The sequence below is a fragment of the Phyllostomus discolor genome, chromosome 5, assembly GCF_004126475.2.
Source record: "Phyllostomus discolor isolate MPI-MPIP mPhyDis1 chromosome 5, mPhyDis1.pri.v3, whole genome shotgun sequence".
Taxonomy (NCBI): Eukaryota; Metazoa; Chordata; class Mammalia; order Chiroptera; family Phyllostomidae; genus Phyllostomus; species Phyllostomus discolor.
The window spans coordinates 10,227,139-10,249,384 of NC_040907.2; the positions used below are offsets into that span (position 1 = coordinate 10,227,139).

Genomic DNA, 22,246 nt, shown 5'->3' on the forward strand with positions numbered 1-22,246 from the left:
GTGTGGGAGTTCCCCGGGGAGGGCCCTCTCCCTGAGGCCCACGCGGCTGCTGCCGGCTGCCCCTGACCTTGCCCAGCCTGTCTTCCGTGGTGTGGCGCGGCGCCCGCGGTCCGGCTCTGGGTTTGATGCCTGCCCCCCAACCGCTCGCTCAGCTCCCTGACCCCAGAGGAAGCAGCGGCGGGTCAGGCTGTTAAATAATCATCCCGCTCTCCGGGCCTGTGTCAACACCGCGTCCTCCGGGTTCATTATCGAGATCTGTGGACACCTTCAAAGTCTAATCCAGTCGTCTGGAGTTCATTTTAACCGGCCGCCGGAGGGGAAAACTGGCTGTGGGGGATTGTTGTATCTTCGTTAAAAAAAAAACAAAACACAACTTACTGGAGGCCAGGCTGCGAGGAGGCCCTTGGTGTGGGGGGTGTGCTCTGCCAGGCGGGGGCAGTCTGGGCAACGGCAGGGCTTGCTCCCTGCTCCCGGGAGGGTGGCCGGGGCGCCAGGGATGGGGGTGCAGACGGGGCGGGGCCGTGAGTGCGCTGTGTGTGACTGGGGCCTCCAGACGCTGCAGGGGTGTCGGCTGGGCCCATTTCGCAGATGGGAACATGGACTGGAAGGCAGGCCTTCTGGTCGGTGCCTGTGGCCTCTGCTTCCCTGCCACGCCTTTGCCCCTGCGGGTCCCCAGCCCGGGACCCCGATCCCTCCCACAGCTTCCCCAGGTGGCTCCCCCTCCTCACGCAGGTCTCAGGGCTTGGCTGCGTCCTCTCCGGCCCCCAGTCACAGCCCTGATGCATTTCCTGCCGTTGATGTCGTCGTCCGAGTATTGACCGGGGTCTGAAATTGCCCCCCTGACTGTGGTCCCTCGGCCCCCGCTGGGCTGTAAAGAAGCAGAGGCAAACAGGACTGGGCCTGGCTCATGTACCGGTGTGTCCTGGGCGCGGCCCGGCACCGGCCCTCAGCCAGCGTCGGCGGGAGGACGGGGATGCCCTTCCTCTCCCCGTGGGCAGGGCCCTGGCGGGGCTGGGGGTGTGTGCCAAGACGCCCCGCCCACTCTTTCGGGGTGGAAGGCTGGAAATCCGGGCTGGCGGGGGCTGGGGGTGCCTGTGCCCGTTGGAGAAGTGTCCCCGGAGGAGTCGTGCCTTCAAGAAAGCAGGATGGAGAGGCCACCCCTGGAGAAGGCGAGAAGGAATTTGGGAAAGGGCTGGCCAGAGGGCCTCATGCCCAGCAGGGGCAGGTCCTGCTCCAGGGCAGGCGCTACTACAGCACAGGGGGGTTCGGGCAGGGGGACCTACGTGGGGGGGACGGCAGTGCTCCTGGCCCCTCCTGGTGCCTGCGTTTGGGTTCCAGGCCCAGCTCCTGCCGGCAGGGCTGTTGCGAGGGTTCTCTGGGGCAACTCTCTCCCAGAAGACCCCGCTCCCCTACCCCGGGGAGAAGCCTGGGCAGACCACCACAGCTCCTCCACACGCCCCGGTCACACCCCCGTGACCTGCTGCGGCGGCACCAGCCAGTTCCCTGGGCAACACGGGTCACGGCTGCACTTTGACATTTTGGGCAGGGCGCACCTGGTCAGCTCCTGTTGCTCCACTGCATCCTGGTGCTGAGACCAGGCTGACACCTGGTGGGTGCTCAGTGCGGGGCTGTGCAGGGTGCAGGGCTCTGCCCATGGTGGGTCTGATAACCGCGGAGGGGAGATGTGGGCAGAGCAGTGGACCGAGGGCTTGCTTTCCGCCGCCGGTTTCCGAGCTCGCGGAACATGCCTCCCACGGACTCCTGATGCGCCAGCAGCGCCGACGCCTTTTGTCACTGAGCACATCGGGTGGGAAACTTCTCTGGGTTCCTGGACACCGACGGCCCTTCCCCACCCTTAATTTCCACGTTTAGTGCCCAAACGTAGTTTGCATGTATTAGCCGTTGTAAATCTATCATAACAGTGTGATGCGGCATGAATAATGCATCACTGGGCTGTATTAGTTTTCTGTCTCCTATCTTATTTATGACACAAAACGGGTGGGAATTTGCAAAAGCGGAATCCAGGCGCAGGGCTTCTTGGGTAATGGTATGCAAATTGGCGTGAGGGCGGAAAGATCCGCCAAGTCCCCTGTGTGTGTGTGGGGGGGGGGGGGGCGGGTGGTGAGAGCAGGGCGGGGGGGCCAGGGGAGCTGCCAAGCCAGGCCCCTGCTTGCAGGCAGCCCGAGCCTGCGAGTTGGGGTCACGTCGCTCCACAGGGTCGCATCCGTGCAGCAGTTCTGCCTTTATTTTCTGTGTGTGTCTCATCATTACCGCTGTCATCCTGTTCTTTTCTTTTTTTTCCACATTACAAGTAGGCAGGTGAAACTTGAGAAATCGATTTTTCTAAAGGTTGTGCAGACTTCTCTGGAGGCTCTGACAGTAACAAGTTCCAGGAGGGTGAGCGTTTAGCCGCAGCACGAGGAATCAGGGTTAGATGTTCAGAAGAACTTCCTTTCAGGAGGCTGGCGAAGGACAGGGTGTGGGGGTGGGTTTGGGGATCCTGGGGGAGCCTCGGGGTTGGGTGGGGCTCAGGACCGTGGCTGCCGACTTGGCTCCAGAGTCCGGGATGGTGAGGAGGCTTCTCAGGGCACCTCCCATCCCGTGGGGCTGGGGGTGGCCCCGCGCAGGGCCCCGGGCCCCGGGCCCCTTCCCTCCTGCTCTGGAAGAGCGCAGACCTTTCTCGGCGTATCCAGTATCAGGTGCCCGCGCCCCAGTCCCGGGAGACTCACGAAGATGAAAGGATGTCGTGGTTTGGAGAAAGGGGTTTGAAGCTGTCGCTCAGGCGCAGGTTCTGTGAAGCTGTCGGAGGCAGCGGGGGGGGGGGGGGGGGGGGGGGGGGGGGGGGGGGGGGGACAGACGGGATGGATGCTGTGGCCGGGGGTGGGGGGAACGGATGGGCCTGCTGCAAATGAGTGTGGGCAGCGATGGCAGCAGGCCCCCGAGTCCCTGGCTCTCAGGGTCTGTCCGTCCATCCGTCCGTCCGCCCACAAGGCCTCTCCACCTCTGCTCGCCTCCCTGTCCACGCTGTGGAAGGCGGGGTCCCTGCAGAGGCCCCCCCCTCAGGATGAAGTGTGACGCGGGTGGGACAGAGTGAGTGGCCGCAGCCGGTTCCCGGGGACTGCAGGCCATAGTCAGGGCCCCAGGGATGCCCAGTGGGTGGGGCAGCCAGGGTCACAGACCCTTTCTGACCCCCAAGCCCCGGCCCGAGGCCCGCGGTCCCCTGTGTCTGGTGGGTGTGCGCACGCCTGCACCTCCCACGGGATCGAGTCCCCTGGGAGCCGGGACAGTGTCTCGTGTTCACGACGGTTCCTCTGGTGCGAGTGCAAGCGCTGAGCTGGCTTCTCTCTCGCTTTCCTTCTCCTACTGGCGGCCTCCCCACGGCCTCCCCCCTGTACCGGCTCTTCCCCTCTGCCTGAGCTCTGAGCTGCCCAGGGCTCCCGGCTACCCCAGCTCCCCAACGCCTTGGCCTTTGCACGGACACTGTGCTCTGATGACCAGAGGCAAAGGGCTGGGCAGGGTCTGCAGGTGCCCCTCGGTCTGCTCCGTGGAGCTGCGAAGCATGTGGAGCACAGAGCAGCCATAGGTGGGCCCCTGGCGTCGTGTTCCGAGGCCCGGCTGCTGGGGGTCTTTCTGGAGCAAAGCTCCCGCCACACCTGACCCTGCTTCAGAGCCGTCCAGGCTGCCTCTCCCCCGGCTCTTCCAGCCTCCGGCCCAGGGGTGGGCACTGACCAGCACTTCCGTCCCTGTCCTGGGCACTGGGACTCAGCCGTGGTCCCTGTCCACGCGGCAGGGACTGCCCCGTCTCCCCCCCCTCCCCCCCAGCGAGTTAGCCCTTATTGAAACTCACTCATCTCAGGCTGTTCCAAGCTCTTGGCAGGTAGCAGCTCATGTGGTCTTCACAACAGCCCCCTGCGGTAGTGATCTCGTCACCCCCATTCTAAAGTTGAGGAAACTGAGGCAGGAAGTGGTAGAGCTGGGACTTGAACCCTGACAGTCTGGCTCTGGGCTTTCGGCCTCACTGTTTCTGCCAACCAGGCTGCCGTGAGGGACGTGAGGAAGGGGAGCCAGGCACACTGGGCTCGGCCTGCCGTGCCCGGGACAGTCCACTCTGGCTCTGAGCCTCGCTCCCTCGCCTGGTGGAGGCTCGGGGGTCCAGCTGCCTCGTGGGGGTGGCAGGACGCCGTGAGGTGCGCTGAGCTGTGTGACTGTGCCCCAGGTGTGCACAGGTGCTGGAGACCCACGTCCCCGATCTCTGTTGCTCGGGCCTCACAGGGTCCCCGCGGTGGCTGGGCCAGGGTGGGCACCAGGCAGACCCCTGGCTCAGCCTAGCCCTCTCTGCTTGTACAGGGAAAGGCTGCAGCAGCTGCTAGGGCCAAACCGTGCAGGCTCTTGGTGGTCCCGGGGGGCAGCTAGCCCAGCCTCCCTCCCCAGGTGTCCGTGGAGAGGGACCGCGGTGCTGACTCGCATGGTTGAAGAGAACAGGAGGAAGTTAAATAGTCCCAACGACGAGGCTGTCGGTGGTAGCCCGTGTTCCGAGATGCCCTCTTTTCCCACTTCCTCCAGAGCAGCCGGATGTGCCGGAGGAGTTTAGCTTGTTTTTCTTTTCTTTTCTTTTCTTTTTTTTTTTTTTTAAGATTTTATGTATTTATTTTAGAGAGAGAAGGGAGGAAGAAAGACAGAGAGAGAAACATCAATGTGCGGTTGCTGGGGGCTGTGGTCTGCAACCCAGGAATGTACCCTGGCTGGGAATCGAACCTGCGAGGCTTTGGTTGGCAGCCCACACTCAGTCCACTGAGCTACGCCAGCCAGGGCGAGTTGAGCTTGTTTTGTTCATAAAGGCAGAATGTCGGTGCGGCCGCAGGGGGCAGTCCCCCCAGCCAAGGTGCTTCTTGTGCCTTGGTCCGGCTGAGGGTGGGGCGGCCAGGGGTGGAGCCTGACCTCCGTGCCTGCCCTCCTACGTGTCTGTGACAAGTAAAGCTTTAACGCAGGAGAGTTTAACTTTCTGGTGGCTGGCTGGCCACCTTTCTAGAAAAATGCACCAAAGACGCCAGAGTTTGCACAGTCAATTCCAAAAGGGGTTGTTAAATGTCTGGAACTGGCTCTCAACCTTTTTCTTTTTCAAATTCCTTACCCGAGGACATTTCTTCATTGCTTTCGGAGAGGAAGGGGGAGAGACGAACATTGAGAGAAACAGTGATTGGTTGCCCCCCCCCCCCCCCCGCCCCCACCGTGTGCACACCGACTGGGGATTGAACCCCCAACCTTCTGGTGTATGGATGACATTCCCGCCCACTGAGCCATAGTGGCCAGGGCTGGCTTTCAGTCTCAAAGCTGACGAGGATGTCCATTCCCTTTGTCCCTCCCAGGTTTCTGTGGCGGCCCTGAGCTAGGAGAGCCCAGCGTCCGACGAAGTCTCTTGTTAGTCAGGAATGACCCTACCCCCACTTTACAGATGAGTAAACTGAGGCCAGAGATGTTAATCAGCTACCGGTGAGAGGTGGGGGAGGATGCCTCCATCAGAAACGCACCAGGAAGGACAGGGCTGCCCCGGGGACACCGTCCCTTGGCCGTGACAGGGTCAGATGTGGAAGGCAGCGTCTTTAGGCATCGGGCGGAAGCCAGGGGTAGGTGTTTGTGCGTGGCTCGGAGACTGGGTGTGGTCCCCTGGTAGCGTGACCGACCGACCCTGTTTGCCCCGGACGGGGAGCTGGATGTCCAGTGCTACACCTGGGGCCTCCCTGGGCACCCCGGGACGAGCCGGGCACCCCGAGCTGGAGTCCTGGCTTCCCCCCATTTGCTAAGCACGGCGGCTTTGCGAATGTGGGCTGTTTGGCCCCTCCCTTTGCTCCCTCAGCTGCGAAGTGCCGATAAGAAATAAGACGGATAAAGGAAGGGCAGGGAGTTGTCGTGCTAATTGTCGTTAAAGATGGACTGCCCAGCGCGGCAGCTGGAGTGTGACCCCTGGGCCTCAATCCCCAGCCTGTCCCCAGGCTGACCAAGGGACCCCCCCCCCCCCGATTTCTGGAAGCTTCAGAGTCCCACCCCTTAGAAGAGGACGGAATGGAGGTGCTGGGGCGTGGAGTGGGAGCAGAGCGGTTGGGGTGCTGGCGAGTGCACTGTGGCTGACCTCTGGCCCACGGCGGTGCCCCCGGGGCTGCCTGGTTGTGGGGGCTGAGAGGGGAGTGGGGGGCGAGAGCCCCTTCACACCACACACCCGCCAGGGTGCTTGGCCGGAGAGTGCGGGGACAGCACGGGCTCCAGCTCGGCTGGTCAGGCCCACGCCCAGCTCCGCCCCTGCCCGGTGGGTCTCGTCAAGTCCCCCTCCTGGGTGGGCTCCTCCTCTTTCAGAGGGGTCTCGGCAAGGATGGACACTGCGGCCTGGGAGCGCTTGGCGCCCAGCGGGTGCCCAGCAGGCAGTGTCCGCCGGCCCTCCGCCTTTGCCTCAGCAGCTCCCGGCCCCCCCGAAGGCCCAGCACTCCTTCCCGGCTCCTTGGTGTCATCTTCGCCTTAATGACTTTGAATGCTGAGCTGCTCACCTGGGGATTCGTGGAAGCCAAGCACAGAGGCGTCACCTGGAGGCACATAAATATTGCACGGCTGGAGGTTGGGCTGCGTCAGCACCATTTGGGGCAGCGTCGCTCAACCAAAGGCCTCTGTGCGGACGCCGGGAGCGGGTGCCGGGCCCCTGGTCCTCCCCGGCTCCCTCGGGCAGCCCCCGAGGCAGCCGGGGCGCCGCCCCGTCCCTGGAGCCTCCGCGCACCCTCGACAGGTGTGACAGGTGCGAGCGGAGAGCCAGGCCCTCCTCTCTGGCCACCAGCGTTTCTCCCCCCAGCTTTCTACTTTGAAGCATTTAAAACGATAGGAGCGCCGATAGAACAGCACAGCGAACACACACATATTCTTCACCTGGGAAACCGTCTGTTAACGTTTTGCCATAAATTCTCTGCCCCCCCCAATGTTATACAAATGCACACACCCCTTTTTTGGGGGGGCGGTAAACCGTTTGAAAGTCCGCTGTAGACATCCTTCCCCTTCACGTCCAGACACTTCAGCGTGGCCGCCCCACGGGATAGCCTCACCGGCCTTCCTCGTGCCCGGAAACTTAACTTAGCATCAGTGTGCTGTCCACAGGCACGTGCCGCCAGGTGTCCCCGAAATTCCTTTCACAGCGCCCCCCAGCCCCACCCAGGACCCACAGGAGCCGAGACCACACGCTGCACTTGGGTGTCCTGTCTCTTCAGTCTCCCTTTGATCTGGAGTAAGCCCTCTGCTCGTGTGTGTGTGTGTGTGTGTGTGTGTGTGTGTGTGAGAGAGAGAGAGAGAGAGAGAGATATGGAGGGAGAGAGAGAGAGGTGGACTTCTAAAAAGTCCCAGTCCCGCAGTCTAGGATTGCCCAGTTGTTTCCTTCTGACGCCATCTGAGCGTCTGGCCACGTTCCTGGCCAGAGGGGACTGTCTGTTGCGTCACCCGTGGCGGCGGCGGGACGTGAGGGCTGGCCCCATCCTTGGTCTCTGGGTTCAGGGGGGCCCTCCGGGCCTCCCCATCGTCCAGGTGCCAGATTCCTGTCATAACGACTACTGAGTGTCCTGCGGCTGGTTCTTGGGGATTTTGTGACTATCCTGTTCCTCAGCAAACTTTCATTATTTAAAGAGTTCTCCTCCCCCTCAACTACCGCTGCAAATTCACAGGATCTTTGAGAGTCCAGGGTGCTATAGTCTCAGACTCTCGTTATTACTCCGAATGCCCGAATTGTCTCAAACTTGGCCAATGGGAACCCCTCAGTATTGACTCCGGGTCCTCTGGACACCCCTGTTGTTCTTCCAACACTTCCTTGCTTCTCTGCGTCGGGACCAGTTCTAGGATCAGCGGCTACCGTCCTGGGCCTGGTCAGCCGTTTCTCCGGGGCGCCCTGGCTGGTTCCGGCACATGGGGATGGCACGTGTAAATCAAGATCTGGGGTGCCCACTGAGGCCGGGGTGCCACTTCTTCCAGACCCCCCCCCCCCCCCCCCCCCGCCCCAGTGCACAGAGCCAGGAGGAAAGTAGGAAGTCCGTACCGAGATCGCAGAACTTGACCTCTGTCACTTCGCACCTGATTCCTTTCTCCCTGTGTGAACCCTGGTGCCCACGCAGGGACAACCTCAGTGTACCTCCGCCACCCCACATGGTTTTAGGGGCGCCGTGCCCGTCTCCCCACCCTCCCCAAGCCTGCTAGGTCAAGTTTAGGATTTCGTCGCAGACCTGCTGTCCTTAGGCAGGGACCGAGGGTGTGTGGCCAGGGTGCGGAGCTCCCAGGCCCCTTGAACGGCCCCTTTTCCACGTGGGCGTGGCCACGTCCCCATGAAGCTCGATTCGCCGAAACAGCGGCAGGCTGGTGTCGCCCGAGGGTCGTTGTTTGCAGCCCCCCCGGCCCAGAGTGTCAGCAGCCCTTGCTGCAGGGTAAGCTGCCAGTAGACAGTCATGCCAGGACCCTAGGGGCCGAGGGGGCAGGAAGCACCGGGCCTTTCAGAGCCCAGAGGATGGGTGAGATTGGGCTGGTGGCCGGTGGCCCTTTCTCGGGCACAAGCAGGTTAGAGGCCCCGTAGCGGGTAAGGTGCCCCCCCCCACTCCTGGGCCCCCAAGACCACCCAGCAATGAGAGGAGGCATCTGGAGGTGAGAAATGGGGGGCCCTGACCTGGGGTGGGGTGCCGGGTGGGCAGCGCTCCCACTGGCCCTGGTTGGGTGGAAATGAGAGCTGGACAGGCAGCCAGCCCCGCCGGCCGTTCCTGAGATGCCCTCTGGGCCAGCGCACACCCCGTCCGGAGCACACAGTGAGCTGTGTGGCTTGTCACACCGCGCTCAGGGCAGCCGGGGCTGCACCACTCCGCCACCTGCTTCCACCCCGAGTGCTGCGCTCGGCGCCCCCGGCCCACACGGGGCACCTGGTGGGTGGGTCACTGCTCCTGCCCGGGGTGCCCCGGACTCCCGAGACCCTGGCTCCCGTGAGCAGACTCCCAGCATGGGGAGGGGTCCCAGGAAGCCTGGAGGGAACTGAGGGATGAGGGGCAGGGGCTGCTGCTCTGTCGTTTCCGTGCACCCTCGCCCTGCCCCCACCCACCTCACCGCTGGGCCTGGCGGGTTCGCGCAGGCCCTGTGCAAAGCCCTTCAGGCCGGGAGACAGACTTGTTATGCCTCTGGAGAAATGAGTCTGGATTTTCACCGCCGACTTCTCTTTTAATTAGATTCCGACAGCAGCACGCGGGGCTGGCAGGCTGCAAATTCAGGTGCAGCTTTCTGCGGTCCCGGGCCTCCCGGTTTCGGGGCCGTTTGGCTATTTTGGAGGCAGAAATACTCCTTTTCTGCGGGAGCCCGGCAGGAATCTGGATGCACGCTTGCGAGCACACGCCCACCTTCCCGACGATGTGTGTGCTCGTGCCTTCGTGCACGCACGTGCGAGCTGCCTTTGGGAACGTGTGGACGAAGCGTGTCGGGCGCCCCTCCGTCCTGCTCCCCGTCCGCTCGTCCATCTGTTTGCGGAGGGCGGGCCCTCTGGGTGGGCCGGGCTGCAGGGTCCCCTCTGTGATGGGGCTCGTGGTTCCTCATCGTCGGGCCTTTCCCGGCAGGCCCCTCGGGAGGGAGGGGCCCTGTTTGAACCAGGTGCCCGCCTGTGGGGGGCCCTCAGGAGGCCTGTCTCCAGTGCAGGCTGGTGGAGGGAGATGACACCCCCCCCCCTCCACCAGGGTTTCCTTGAGGGACCAGCCTCTCAAGAAAAGAGAACTTTGGTGGGGGGGGTGTGAAAAAGGGGAAAGGGATTAAGAGAAAAAACCCCTCAGACACAGAGGACCGATGGTGATCGCCAGAGGGAAAGGGGGTACATGGTGATGGACGGAGACGTGACGGGGTGGTGAGCACACGATACAATAGACAGATGATGGTTTATGGAACTGCACGCCTGAAGCCTGTATGACTGTATTAACCAGTGTCACCCCAATAAATTCAATGAAAAGGAAAAAAGAGAGAGAGAGAGCCGGGAGCCATCACTGCCCAGGCTGTGGGCAGCAGATTTGGGGCGAAAGGCAAGAAAAATGGAAATTCTGCGCCTCCCCCCAGCCCTGCATGGGCGGGGCCCGGCTTTGTGGAGGCTGTGAGGCGTTCTGCGTCCCCCCCAAATTCCAGAGGTTCCCCGGCTGGGCCTCCAGCACCTGGGCCTTCACTGTGGTGGGGGTGGGGTGCTAAGGAAAGAGGGACAGTGACCCCCCTCACCCGGAGCTCCTAGTCTGAGCCCCCAATCTGAGGGAGGAAATAGCTCCCTGCCCTCCGAGTGTGCTCAGCCTTGATGCGAGACCCCCTCCTCGCCCCCAAGGAACCCCCACTTTGATGGGGACATGTGCCCCTGCCCTTGGTGAACTTCCTGTCTGAGAGCAGCTACCACTGCTGCTCTCGGGGTCCCCCCCCCAGCACGGGGTGACAGGCAGGGCTCTGTCTCCTCAGAGCAGGACACCTCTCCTCTCCCCGCCCTCCTCTGGGGGTCTTCGGCTTCGAGGCTGCCCCTGCCCTCGGGCCTCCCCCACCAGCCCTCAGCTGTGGAGGCGGAGCACAGCCATCAGGGATTGGCTTAGAGAAAGCCATTTCATTGGCCATCTCAAAGTCTTGCCCTCCTGGGCCCTGCGTTCGGATCGGGAATGAGATTCAAACTCATTGGCTTGGGTTTCGGTGGAGGACACCCTACCACCGCCAGCTTTGTCTTTATCTCTGTGGGGAACCTCTCGGTGACTCGGGGCTGAGGCTGTGGCCGGGGTGGCTCTGCAGCGTGTCACTGCCACTTCTGTTCACTGAGCCCCCGCGGGGGCTGGGACTCCAGCTTCCCGCCTCGCACAGCTGATGCACGGAGCTCCTCTCAGATGGAAACCCGATCGTGCCGCTCAGCAGCTCAGCCCCCTCCAGCGCTCGCACACCACCAGACTCCTGGCTGTGCCCTGCAAGGGGGCCCGCGGTGGCCTGGCCTCTGCTCACCTCCCGCGCCTCTGTCTGACTGCCGTGCCCCCAACGCTGGCCACCGTTCTGTTTTTCCTCAAACACGGCAAGCTCATCCCTGCCCCAGGGCCTTTGCCCCTGCTGCGTGTCCTCTGCCTGGAATGCTCTCCCCTCCCCACCCCACTACCCCGGGGCCCATTCCTCCCCATTTCCCATGTCTCTGATTAAATGCTGCCTCCTCGAGGAACCTTCCCTGGCCACCCACTCCTGGGCAGCGGTTACCACTGTTCGGAGTACCCTTTATCTGTTTTTGCGTTTCCGTTGTCTCTGCCCTGGGAACACTCACCTCACGAGAGTGAGCCCCTCGGACTCCCGTTCATTCCTGTCTCCCCAGCACCCAGACCCGGGCAGGCACAGAGTAGGAGCCCAGGAGCCCTTGACGGGTGAATGAGACCGTGCCAGGAGCTGGGCCTGGGCCGAGCTGCCTGGACCCAGGTCCGCATAACCCTTGTGGCAACTTCTGCTTGCACAGGGGGAACTGCGGCCCAGGCCTGTGCAGTGACTGAGGAGCTGAGACTCGACAGCAGGTCCGACATCAAATGCATGTGCCGTCCAACACCCTCCTGCAGCTCCGGGCTTCTGTGCTCTTTACAGACAAAGTGGGGACGACAGGGAAGTGGAAGGGACACTCAGCTGGCACTGGCCCTGGACTGGCCCTCGGCGGTCAGGGTCTTCCCCCCGCACTGCTTCCTCCCCCCCCGGTCGTCTGCACTTCCCGCTGTAACATCCACATGTCCCCGTGTTCTCCCCGCAGTCTCTCTCTGTGAGCGCCTCTGAACGGATGTGGGACAGCCCATCGAGTAGATTTGTCAGTGACCCGACTGTCCCCTGTGACCGAGTATTCAGGTCGTTTCCAGTTCGCTGTGTGGGACTGGTTTACATCCGAGTGACAATCAGTGTCGCCGATGGGACTCCAGGGCCCATCCGTTCGCTCTGTGGCCACGTGTTGCCGTGCTGAGCCGGGGGATGGCGGGGCCCGAGGCTCGGTGTCTGTGGCCGGAGCTCACGATCCAGGGCGGGAGGCGCTGGGCAGAGCCGCAGTGGTGCAGGGGGCACCTGGCGGGGCAGCGGAGGACGGCGCGCAGGAGGAAGTCCGGTGCAAGGGCGGCGGGGGGTGCCTCATGGGAGAGGGACGTCACCCCAAGGGGGGTCTTCAGAAGCCGAGAGGCTGTTCCCAGGAGGGCACACAGCACGCAGGTCCTCCCGAGGGGAGAGTTGTGGTCACATGCTCCGTCCTGAGAGTCCCTGGGGCACAGGCTTTGGGTGGCCTGGGATGCGGGGAGCCTGCCAGGGGGGAGCGGGGGCAGAGGTGGGCCTGGAATGCCGAGTTAAAGAACTTGGACTTCGTTCTGCCGAGGATGGGAGTGCTGACTGTCTTCTCTCTTTAAAAAAAGGGTTTCTTTTTTTTAAAGATCAAAATTATACATACACCTACTTAAAAAATCAAATAGCATAGATTGGTTCCTCTCCGGTCCCACTTCCTGGGAGAAAATACTTTCCACCTGCTTCTGTTTTTAACTCGCTGGCACTTCTCCTCGGGACTCGAACGTGTCTGATCGCTGGCTCCTGGGTTGTCCATTTCAGACGTTCGGGGGTGTCTCCTGCGGTGAAAGAGGGGGGTCTGGCTCACAGCACCCGCCTTCCTTCCCAACAGCTATGTTGGCTGCCTCTGCACTTCCCGTAACGCATGGGCGGCTACTTCTCCCACTGACTTTCCGCTCCACCTTCCCCCCGTCCCGGAGGCGTGCCGGAGCCCAGTCCTATCCACTCCCACGAGCCTTGAGTGCGTGCGTCTCTCTGTGCTCCTTGTTCAGGGCTGCCGTGCGGGTAGCCTGAGGTCGGCCCGGTTAGCGGTGTTTACACCACGGGAATTGGCAGACTCGACACACCAGGATGCCCCTGCCGGTTACACAGTCACCGACATGCACCGCGGGGCTTCTGCGGTTTCCTTCTGGCCTCGACTCGTCCCGGCGTGGCCGCCAGGTGCTTGGCGGGCCCGGCCCAGCACCGACACCAACACCCCCTGCCCTGTGTTGCAGCAAAGCTTCGAGGCGCACCAGGATGAGGCCGTGAGCGTGACGCACATGGTGAAGGCGGGCAGCGGCGTCTGGATGGCCTTCTCCTCCGGCTCCTCCATCCGCCTCTTCCACACGGAGACGCTGGAGCACCTGCAGGAGATCAACATCGCCACCAGGACCACCTTCCTCCTGCCAGGTGAGGCGGCTGCGGGGGCGCTGTCCCGGCTGCCCTGGGCCTGCGGGGGGAGGCAGCTGGCATTTGTGGAGTGCTTGCCACGGCCGGGCGGAGGTGCGTCCTATCCGGCTCATGTCCTTGACCCTGGCGGCAGCCTTGGGTCGGCCTTGAAAGCTGGGCCTCTGGGGGGAGAGCAGTGGGTCTAGAAATCAACCCTAGGCCTGTCATTTCAAAGCCCTTCTCGCCGTCACTGCGCGCCCCGCTTGCCCTGCAGCTCAGTGGGCTCGGGCTCCCGGGAAGTGAGGCCCCGAGCCCCGTGGGCTTTCCCCAGTCACGCAGCCGCCGGAAAGCCCCATCTGGGTGGGAGCCCAGGCCCGTCTCCACCTGCCACTCCTCAGGTTGACAAAAAAACCCAGGTCTGCCTCGTCACCTTCAGGATGAGGTGAAGGGAAAGAGAGAAGGCCAAGCAAGGGGCTCTTACTTAGAGGTTTTTCTAAGAAAGGCAACTGTCCCTTTCAGTTCATTAGCTGGGGTTCGGAGGGCGGGGGAGGTCCAAGGGTTTGGACGGCTTCCCCGTGGGGCCTGTGCTGCCTCCTGCATAGCTGTTTGTGAGACGCGGCAGAGAAGATCAGGTGGGGGCTCACCTGACACCCCGCCCCTGCCCTGTGTCTGTCTGAGGCCTCGGTGGAACTGACCCCGGGTGTCCCCCTTCCCGTCTGCTGCCCGCGCCGCTGCCCAGAGCCCTGCAGGTGGTGTGGAGGCAGCCAGGGTGGACACCTGCTCAAGGCCCCCTCCTGTCCCCAGCTGGCCTCAGAGCAGTCCCTGGAGCCAGTGGGCATCAGCTGGCCTTGCCTCCCTGCTTCGCCCATCTTCCACCAGAAAGACAGACAGACTGACCCCCGGCTGGTTTAGGAGGACAGAGAAGTTCTGTCTTGTGTAAGCACCGCAGGCTGGGCTGGTGGCAGCAGCTGGGGGAGCTGAAGGGCCCCGGGGCCGGGGACACTGTGGGCCCAGCCAGGGGACTGGCCTCCCTGGGCTGTGTGGCTGGGTCAAGGGCAGGCACGCTAGCCAGCACTTGGGGGGCCGTGGGGCCTCTGTCTTACCCCAGAGGCCTGGTCCCTAACTCCAGATGGGGTGCCTGGAAGTCACCCTGGCTCCTGCTCCCTCCCGGCTGGTCAGGACTGTCCCGGAGTCTGGGCTTGTGGCCACAGGGTCTGGTGATTACTAACCGCAAGGTCAACAAGTGGCAATGCTACAGGGCACCTACCACCCTGCCGTGAGCCCCACGGTGAGCTGGGTCCCAAGCACTTTGCCTGCAGGACCTCATTTCACCTTAACCCTGCCAGGTGGGGCTTGGCCCCACTGTGCAGGTGCAGATGCCGATGTTTGTTCGGCCGGGTCAGGAGGCTGATCTGGGGTCACGCAGCCAGCCCGAGGCCGGACTGGGGGTCACAGAAGGTCAGACTCACCTCAGAGTCCCACTGTGAGTCAAGGGGGAAGGGAGGACTTCAGAGGTGGCCAGAGTCCTGGCTGGGCCACTGCTGGGTCTGGGGCAGGCCTGTTGGCCTCCCGGAGCCGCTGGTCCCTCCGGGGGACCTGAGGTGGTCCTGGCTCCAGGTAGATGCCACCAGGCGTGGGAAGACACCTTGCCCAGGTGTTGGGTGTGGTAGGTACACCGGGAGAAGAAATACCTCCCTAACATGTGCCCCGGGGAGTGGCCGGGGCCTGTGGGACCTGCGTTATGGGTCTTTTCTTTCTTTCTTTTTCTTTTTTGCAGCTTTAGTTTTATTGTATTTCATAGGATTCAGCCATTATACAAAGCAAATCCATTTTAACTACGATAAATGTGTCTCTACATCACAAAAATAGTCCCACGTTCACGCTGATAGCTAAATTATTCCAAGTTAGTGGCTCAAGGAGAGACACGGGGAACCTTATGGGCCTTTCTGGCCGCGGTCTCATCTGTGGGGGAGGGGGGAGGGAGAGGAAGGGTCACGGCTGCCCCGCGGCCAGCGGCCGGGTGTGCGGACAGCCCCGGGGGCAGGCGGAGAGACCGCAGCTCCCCCCAGCCCGGCGCTGCTTCGCTGCATTTGTTCGCACATGCCTTCACGCCCCCGACCGACTGGCTCTGTGCAGCCCCCCTTTCAGGGGGAAGAGCGTTCATTCATCCGCGTGATGGTTATTTCCGGGCCAGGTAAACTGAGGCCCAGCAGGTTCAGCGGCCTGCGGTCCCGCTGCCGGTGAGGCTGGAGCCAGCACGTGAATCGTCGCACTCTCTCACACACGTACCGTGCAGCGTCCCCTCCCTGGGCCTCAGTTTCCCCCTCTGTATGACAAGGGGCCGAGGTTCGAGTCAGGGCCCGGCTGGGCCGTGTAGGGCAGACCAGGGCCTGGAAGGGGCAGCCCCGCTGGGGATCTGGCTGTGCCGCCGTCCAGCCCCGTGACTGGGAGCAAGTGGGGGACCTCTCTCGTCCCCGGTCCCTGCCTCTCAGGGCGGTGTGGGCCTGAAGCGGAGCGGTTCCTGGCTCGAGTGCGTCTCCGGTCCCGCCGGCACTGTGTGCACTGCCATCGTGTCTCCTTGGCCGTTCCCGCCCCTCGTCACACGGGCCCTTTCCAGCCACGCATCTCCGGAGGAGCTCCTTGCTCAGCCCCTGCCCTCTGAGTCAGCTACAGCAGCGCAGGCAGAAGCCGCCCCTCTGCTCGCTGGGGCTCTTTGGGGCTGGCCCCGGGCGCTTCCGGGGCAGAGGCTGGGGTCTGAGTGCAGGGCTTCCCGGGGGGTCAGGGGGGCCGGGCCCAGGACTTACCACCCTGGGCCTCCCCCCCAGGCCTGACTGTCCCCAGTCAGCAACACCAGGGAGCTAGGGCCCCTCCACCCCCGAGCTCGGGGGAGGGGGAGCCGGGCCGGGGCTAGCCTCGGGCAGAGGGTGCCCTCAAACCCCCCCCCACCAACCTTGTGCCTCAGCTGTAGAACAGCAGGGCAGAGCCCTTGAATTCTTGATTGGAAATATTTAAAAAAGGCTTTGGAGTATTTTTCTTCCCCCACGCCAGCGAATGAAATAATTGCATAATTAGTAAAAATTTGTTCCTCCTTTAAACGTGGGTTGTTTTTTTTTTTTTTTTAAGGGAACGTTAAAAATTTATCGCGCTCCCTTCCCCCGACCCCTGTCTCCCACGCGTGTGCCCCGGCTGGTATTAATGCGTTTTTGAACCTGAACTCCCGCCTCCTCTTAACTAGACAGGTCATTAATAAAATGTTCTCCGAGAGCCTGAGCTTTTTAAAGTTGTGTATCTCCAGATAGATGGCTTGGGTGGGTTGAACACTGCCGCATTAAGTCTCTGTGATAAAATATTTATCCACCATTAGAATTTTTTTCCCCTTCTCTCGGACTGTTTGCGAAGAGCCTCGCTCCGTTCCTCTGGGCGGAGGCGGGAGGAGGGAGGGTCCGGGAATGAGGTCTGACGACGACGAAGCCATTTCTCAGTCCCGGCATCTCTTTCGGGGTCGTTTGCTGCCTGCCTCTCGCTTGCAGGGGTTTGCTCGGCCAGCGGTGGAGGGGCCGGGGGTGCAGGGATGCAGGGGCATCGGAAAGTGGTCTCCTCCCAGTCTGCAGGGTCCCCCGGGGCTCTGGAAAAGTGGGTGAGGCGATCGAGATGAAGAATTTGCCGCTGTTCCCTCCCTTGCCTTGATTGTTGTTGCGGGTTTATGGCTCTGGTGGAGCCGGTCTTAAGACATTAGAGTCTAGGTCCTTTTAATAATTACAGCTGTTACCCTAATAGCCTCCATTTATTGATTGTATACGAGGGCTAAGAGCTGTGCTCAACTGTGTATATATCTTCTATCTCGTCTATACTGTATATATTCTAATAATCATAAAACGGAGCAAGGTAGATTTGTAATATCCATCGATCAGTGAAAGTGACTTATTAATTCAAACGGTTAGTAAGTGACGTCCACGCCCATGTCCTTTTTCACGTTCTGCCTTCGTCCGCTCGCTCCTTCGCTCACAGATCCTGTTTGAGTGTCTGCCGGGGAGCTGGGGTGTGACTCTGAGCACACGGACGAGTGCCTGCCCTCTCGAAGCTTCCATGTGACGGCAAACAGTCTTGAAGCAAAGGGCAGGAGAGGGCAGGTGTAGACCTTGGCCGGGGCCAGGAGGGAGGACAGCAGGAGACGAGAGGGAGCTCGTGGCCTGAGCTGCTTGCTGTGGTTCCCTGAGGGCCGGCAGGGCCACCGTGTGCCGGGGGCGGGGGTGTCCCAGTGGTTGGGAGCAATGCAGGTGTGGGGCAGAGTCCCGGCTCCACCGCCTGCCGCTGCCGCTGCTTGTGAAACAGTCCGTTGTCGAGTGACGAACTGGCTTTTTCCCCCCATGTGGTTTGCGTTTCTCCGTGGAATCAACACTAGGAACATGACTTTCTGAGTTCGCATCGTGTCTCCAGACTCATGCATCTGCTGCCTGCTGACAGCTCCGCTTGGCGGTCGGCTGTGCCTCTCACACGACACGTCTGGTAGCGAACTTGGCCTTCCACCCCAAGCCTGTGCCGCCCCCATCTCAGTCAATGGCACTGCCGTGTCCCCGGCTGCTGGAGGCAAAACCCTCAGAGTCGTCCTTGGTTCCTCTCCTTTTCTCTCCTCCTGCTCTGGTCTGCAACGGGCCCGTCGTTCTGCTTCAGAACAGACCTTGAACCCGCTGGCCTCTCATTTTCTCCTTGCCACCCCTGCCTCCTGGCCGCCCCCACCTCGCCCTGTCCCCCTCCCCCGTCACACTGCTAAAAGGCTCCTCCAAAATAAGTCTCTCCCTTGCCTGCTTAGACCTTCCGGTAGCTTCTTGTCATGCTCAGAATGAACAGTCACAGCCCTTCCCCTGACCCGTCCGCCCTCCTGGCCTCCCTCTGTCCCCTCGAGCTTGCCCTCGTTCCCCAGGCTGCCCTGGCTTCCGTCGGCTCCACCCACTGGCTGAGCTCATTCCTGTCACAGGGCCTTTGCACATGCTGTCTCCTGTGCTTCTGCTCGGGTCTCAAAGCAGCGCGAGCTCAGGGCCGCTGCCGACACTCCGAAGCAGGGTTTTTCTCAATGTGCGGTCCTGGACCGGCCACATCGGTGCCGCCTGGGGACTTGCTGGAAGCGCAGGTGGGAGGCCTCACCTCTCGGGGTTGGCCCTGGGTGGCCAGCCCTCCTGTGGCCCTGAGGCCACCCAGGATGGGGACCGAGGCTCTCAGCGTCATTTCCACATCACGTGGTGTTGTTATTGCCGGGATACGTGGCAGGAGTTGGAATTTCCTTCGAGGGGAGAGTGAGCCCCTCTCGGCGGGGCGGAAGGATCCAGGCGAGAAGCGAGCGAGAAGACAGCCCTCTGCGAAGGCGGGGGTCTGTCCCCAGCCTCTCGCTCGCGCCCGCTCTCACCGACTGGAACTGCAATGGAGCAGCGATGACAGAGGGACACAGCGCCCGCCTGTGCACACCAGGTGCCCGGCCCTGGCTCCAGGGACTGACATTCATCGACTCATTCCATCCTCAGGGCAAGGCCACGGAAGGCCGAGAGTGTCCTCGTCGTCCGCTCTGGCAAACGAGGACACCGTGGCGCAGGGAGGTGTAGGGACCGGCCCTGGGTCACGGAGCCAGGAGGTGGCAGAGCTGGGTCTGATGCTCTGGCCGCTGCCGCGTAGCCCGCGCTGTTCTTCCTCCCGGGCAAGGGCGGTGCGACCCTCCCTGCCATCGCATTCTGCTGTGGTGGAGAGGCAGCACCCAGGGGTAGCCCACGAGAATAATCTGGGCCGACATCAAAAACATGCTCGTTCCTGGCACGGAGCTGTCCATTTCGCTCTCGGGCCCGGGGACTGCAGGGCACGCTGAGGCCTCCCCGGGGGAAGGGCCCACCTCGGCAAATTGTCAAGCCCTGGCTGGAAATTCAGGGGCTGTGACAGTTGGCTGATTTCTCCAGCTTCTTGGATCTACCCTGGCCCCTCTCCATGCATCCCACCTGTACCAGCATCCTCCCCGCCCTTAAACCCGCCCTCAAACCCGCACCTTCCCGGCCTCCCTGGCCTTACTGCCCAGGTGGCTGGTTGTGGCCCTGATGTGGGCCTCCCAGGTCTGCCCTTTGTGCCAGAGGACCCAGCCCCTCTGTGCAGGAGCAGACAGGGGCCAGCACTGTGCCCTGTGTCGTTGCCCCGCTGAATCCTTGCCACAGCCCCAAGTTACATGGAGGGAAACCGAGGCTGGGTGAGGGGAGCGCTGGCTCGAGGATCCAGGGGCTGGACCTCCAGCTGGGTCAGCCTCCCAAGCCCCGGGCCTGAACCACACCCCGTGCAGCTTCTCCTCGTCTCACGGGCAGAGCCTGGACTGTACCATTTCTTCAGTTTGGGGTGGCCTGGAACCCACTGCTGTCCCTGGGATGGTGTGCTGCTCACACTGGCCTCTCTCTCTGCAGGCCAGAAGCACCTGTGTGTCACCAGTCTCCTGATCTGCCAGGGCCTGCTCTGGGTGGGCACTGACCAGGGTGTCATTGTCCTGCTGCCCGTACCTCGGCTGGAAGGCATCCCCAAGATCACAGGTGAGGTTCTGGGAGTCCGCTGCAGAGGGCGGGGCTGGGGGTGGGGCTGAGGGTGGGTGGTATAGTTGAATCAGGCCCAGATGTGTCAGGGCTATTTCCCACAGTCTCCCGCCTCCTTTCTGAGTGGCCATTTCCTGGCCTGGCCAATGGGCACAGCAATGCGTATTGGCTGGATGATTTGAGGAAAGGCTGAGATACCTGATTGGTTGATGGCAGAGACTCTGCCAGGCCCCTCCTGCTCCCCTCCCCCCCCAGCAGCTGCAGAGTGTCCGGGCTCCAGAGGCAGACATGCCTGGGGGCCCTTGGGGTGGGGGCCGTGTGCAGACGTGTGTGCACGGGTTGGGGGTGGGTCTGGTCTGGCCCGTGGCACTGGGGCCCAGGCGAGTGAGGGCGGGGTCGGGAGGACCCCAGGGCCCTGGGCCTGTCTCTGCTTCTTCTCAGAGAGTGACAACTAGGAGAGCAGGGGTGAGTGGGGGAGGAGCCCTGACGGTAGGCCAGCGCTGGCCAGATCTTGAGCTCTCTGCTAAAGAAGTCTCCCTTTCTCACTTCCGGGATGTCCCGCTCTCATCAGCTAGGTTGTGCTGTCCTTCCCAGGCTGGGTCCTGGGGTCGAGGGCCTGTACTAGGCAGAGCCCCTGCCCCCACAGTGTGGCCGTCTGCTGAGGGCAGCTGTAGTCCAGGGTGGCAGGTGCTAAGGCGGGCGGCCTGGGGACGGCGGCTCAGAGGCAGGAGCGGTCAGCTCTCCAGGGGAGAATTCCAGAGGGATGTGCTGTGGGGGAGCTGGAGCCGGGCTTCCAAGGACGGGTCACCGAATCACGTGGGCGGCAAAGGGACTCTGGGCGGAGGCAATGGCTTGGGGAAGGCAGGGAGCTGCAGGTGCTTGCTTTCACCCTGAGCTTTCCCCGGGGTGGTCTGTGAGGTCACTCCTGTCCCCCCACTGCAGGGGAAGAGGCCCTGGAACATTTGGGAGAGCCCCACCCCAGATCTGGGGCTCTCTGGCAAGGTTCCAATGTAGATTGCAGTTACCAAAAACAAACAAACAAACAAACAAGCAAACCCACCACCAGAAAGTTCTCCCAGAGATGAGTGTGTGCCTCATGTAAAGCTCTGGACCTTCGGGCCCCTTCTCCCTTCCCCCGTTCCTGCAGGGAAAGGCATGGTCTCCCTCAACGGTCACTGTGGGCCCGTGACCTTCCTGGCTGTGGCTACCAGCATCTTGGCCCTGGACATCCTGCGGAGTGACCAGGAAGAGGCCGAGGGCCTGGAGGACAAGCCGGACGGGCAGGCCCCCGAGCCAGCGCCCGCGCCCCCGAGCCACGTGGGCCGAGAGCTGACCCGCAAGAAAGGCGTCCTCCTGCAGTACCGCCTGCGCTCCACGGCCCACCTCCCCGGCCCGCTGCTCTCTGTGCGGGAGCCCGCGCCCGCCGACGGCTCGGCCCTGGAGCACAGCGAGGAGGACGGCTCCATCTACGAGATGGCCGACGACCCCGACGTGTGGGTGCGCAGCCGGCCCTGCGCCCGCGATGCCCATCGCAAGGAGATCTGCTCCGTGGCCATCATCTCGGGCGGCCAGGGCTACCGGAACTTCGGCAGCGCCTCGGGCGTGGGCGGGAGGCCGGCCCCGTGCGGGGAGACGGACAGCACCCTCCTCATCTGGCAGGTGCCCTTGACGCTATAGCCCCCACCCAGGAGCACGGCCCCCTACCCAGGGGCATGGCTGCAGCCACGCTGGGCTCTCAGGCTCTCGGGCCATCGGCTGTCCGCCCTCCGGGGCTCTTCGGCCGTCCAGGGTCCCCCAGGGAGTGCAGGTGGAGTCAGTCACCTTCCAGGGACCCACACGGGGCCACGAGGACGGCCCTGGGTCTCCAGTAGCTGTCTTGGCAGAGCAGAGAAAAACCTCTTCTTTTTTAGGGGAAAAAAAATGTTTTTAGAGTGTTTGGGGAAGGGGTCTAGGTTGGTGGAGAGGAAAGACTCCCCTGGAGGAAATGGCCTTTTTGAAAACAAAACGCAAAACCTCACAACTGCCTGGCAAGCCCCGCGCCTCCTGCCTGGGCCGAGCGGGGCCCCGAGGCAGCCACGCGCCCCTCCCGGGGGAGAGCGTGCGGGCTGGTGTGTGAATATATATAAATACGTATATATGGTGTATATTATCTCTGTATAAATAAAGTCTGTACATATTGGAGCTGCGGGGGATGCTGGAATAAAGGGCGAGGATAATGTGGCTCTTGGACGGAGGGGCTTTTTTTTTGGTGGGATGTGATGGGCGGGACCTGGGGCGCTACCGTCACCGCTGGGGGTGGCCCTGAGGCAGGAGCGACACTGCCCTCTGCAGGCAAGACCGAGCCAGGCACCAGGAGGGCCCTGCGGTGAGAACGGGGCCCCAGCACTGTGCTGTGTGATGTGGTCGTCACCGGTCACCCGTGGCTGTTTACTTTTTAAAACTAATGAATTAAAATGAAGTGAAATGACAAGTTCAGTTTCCCGGTCCCG

General features: G+C 62.4%; 1 protein-coding gene across 8 annotated transcripts in view; it reads left to right on the forward strand.

Annotated features, from left to right (window-relative positions):
* Positions 1–21,973, forward strand: part of ARHGEF10L (Rho guanine nucleotide exchange factor 10 like) — a 154,007-nt gene extending 132,034 nt beyond the window's left edge. For all 8 annotated transcript variants that reach the window (XM_036025389.1, XM_028512200.2, XM_036025388.1 and 5 more), the window contains 3 exons: positions 13,053–13,227; positions 19,635–19,757; positions 20,905–21,973. In XM_036025389.1, coding sequence (XP_035881282.1) covers positions 13,053–13,227; positions 19,635–19,757; positions 20,905–21,434 — 828 coding nt within the window. In that variant the 3' untranslated portion in view covers positions 21,435–21,973. The remainder of the gene's footprint in view (positions 1–13,052; positions 13,228–19,634; positions 19,758–20,904) is intronic.
* The last annotated feature ends 273 nt before the right edge of the window (positions 21,974–22,246 follow it).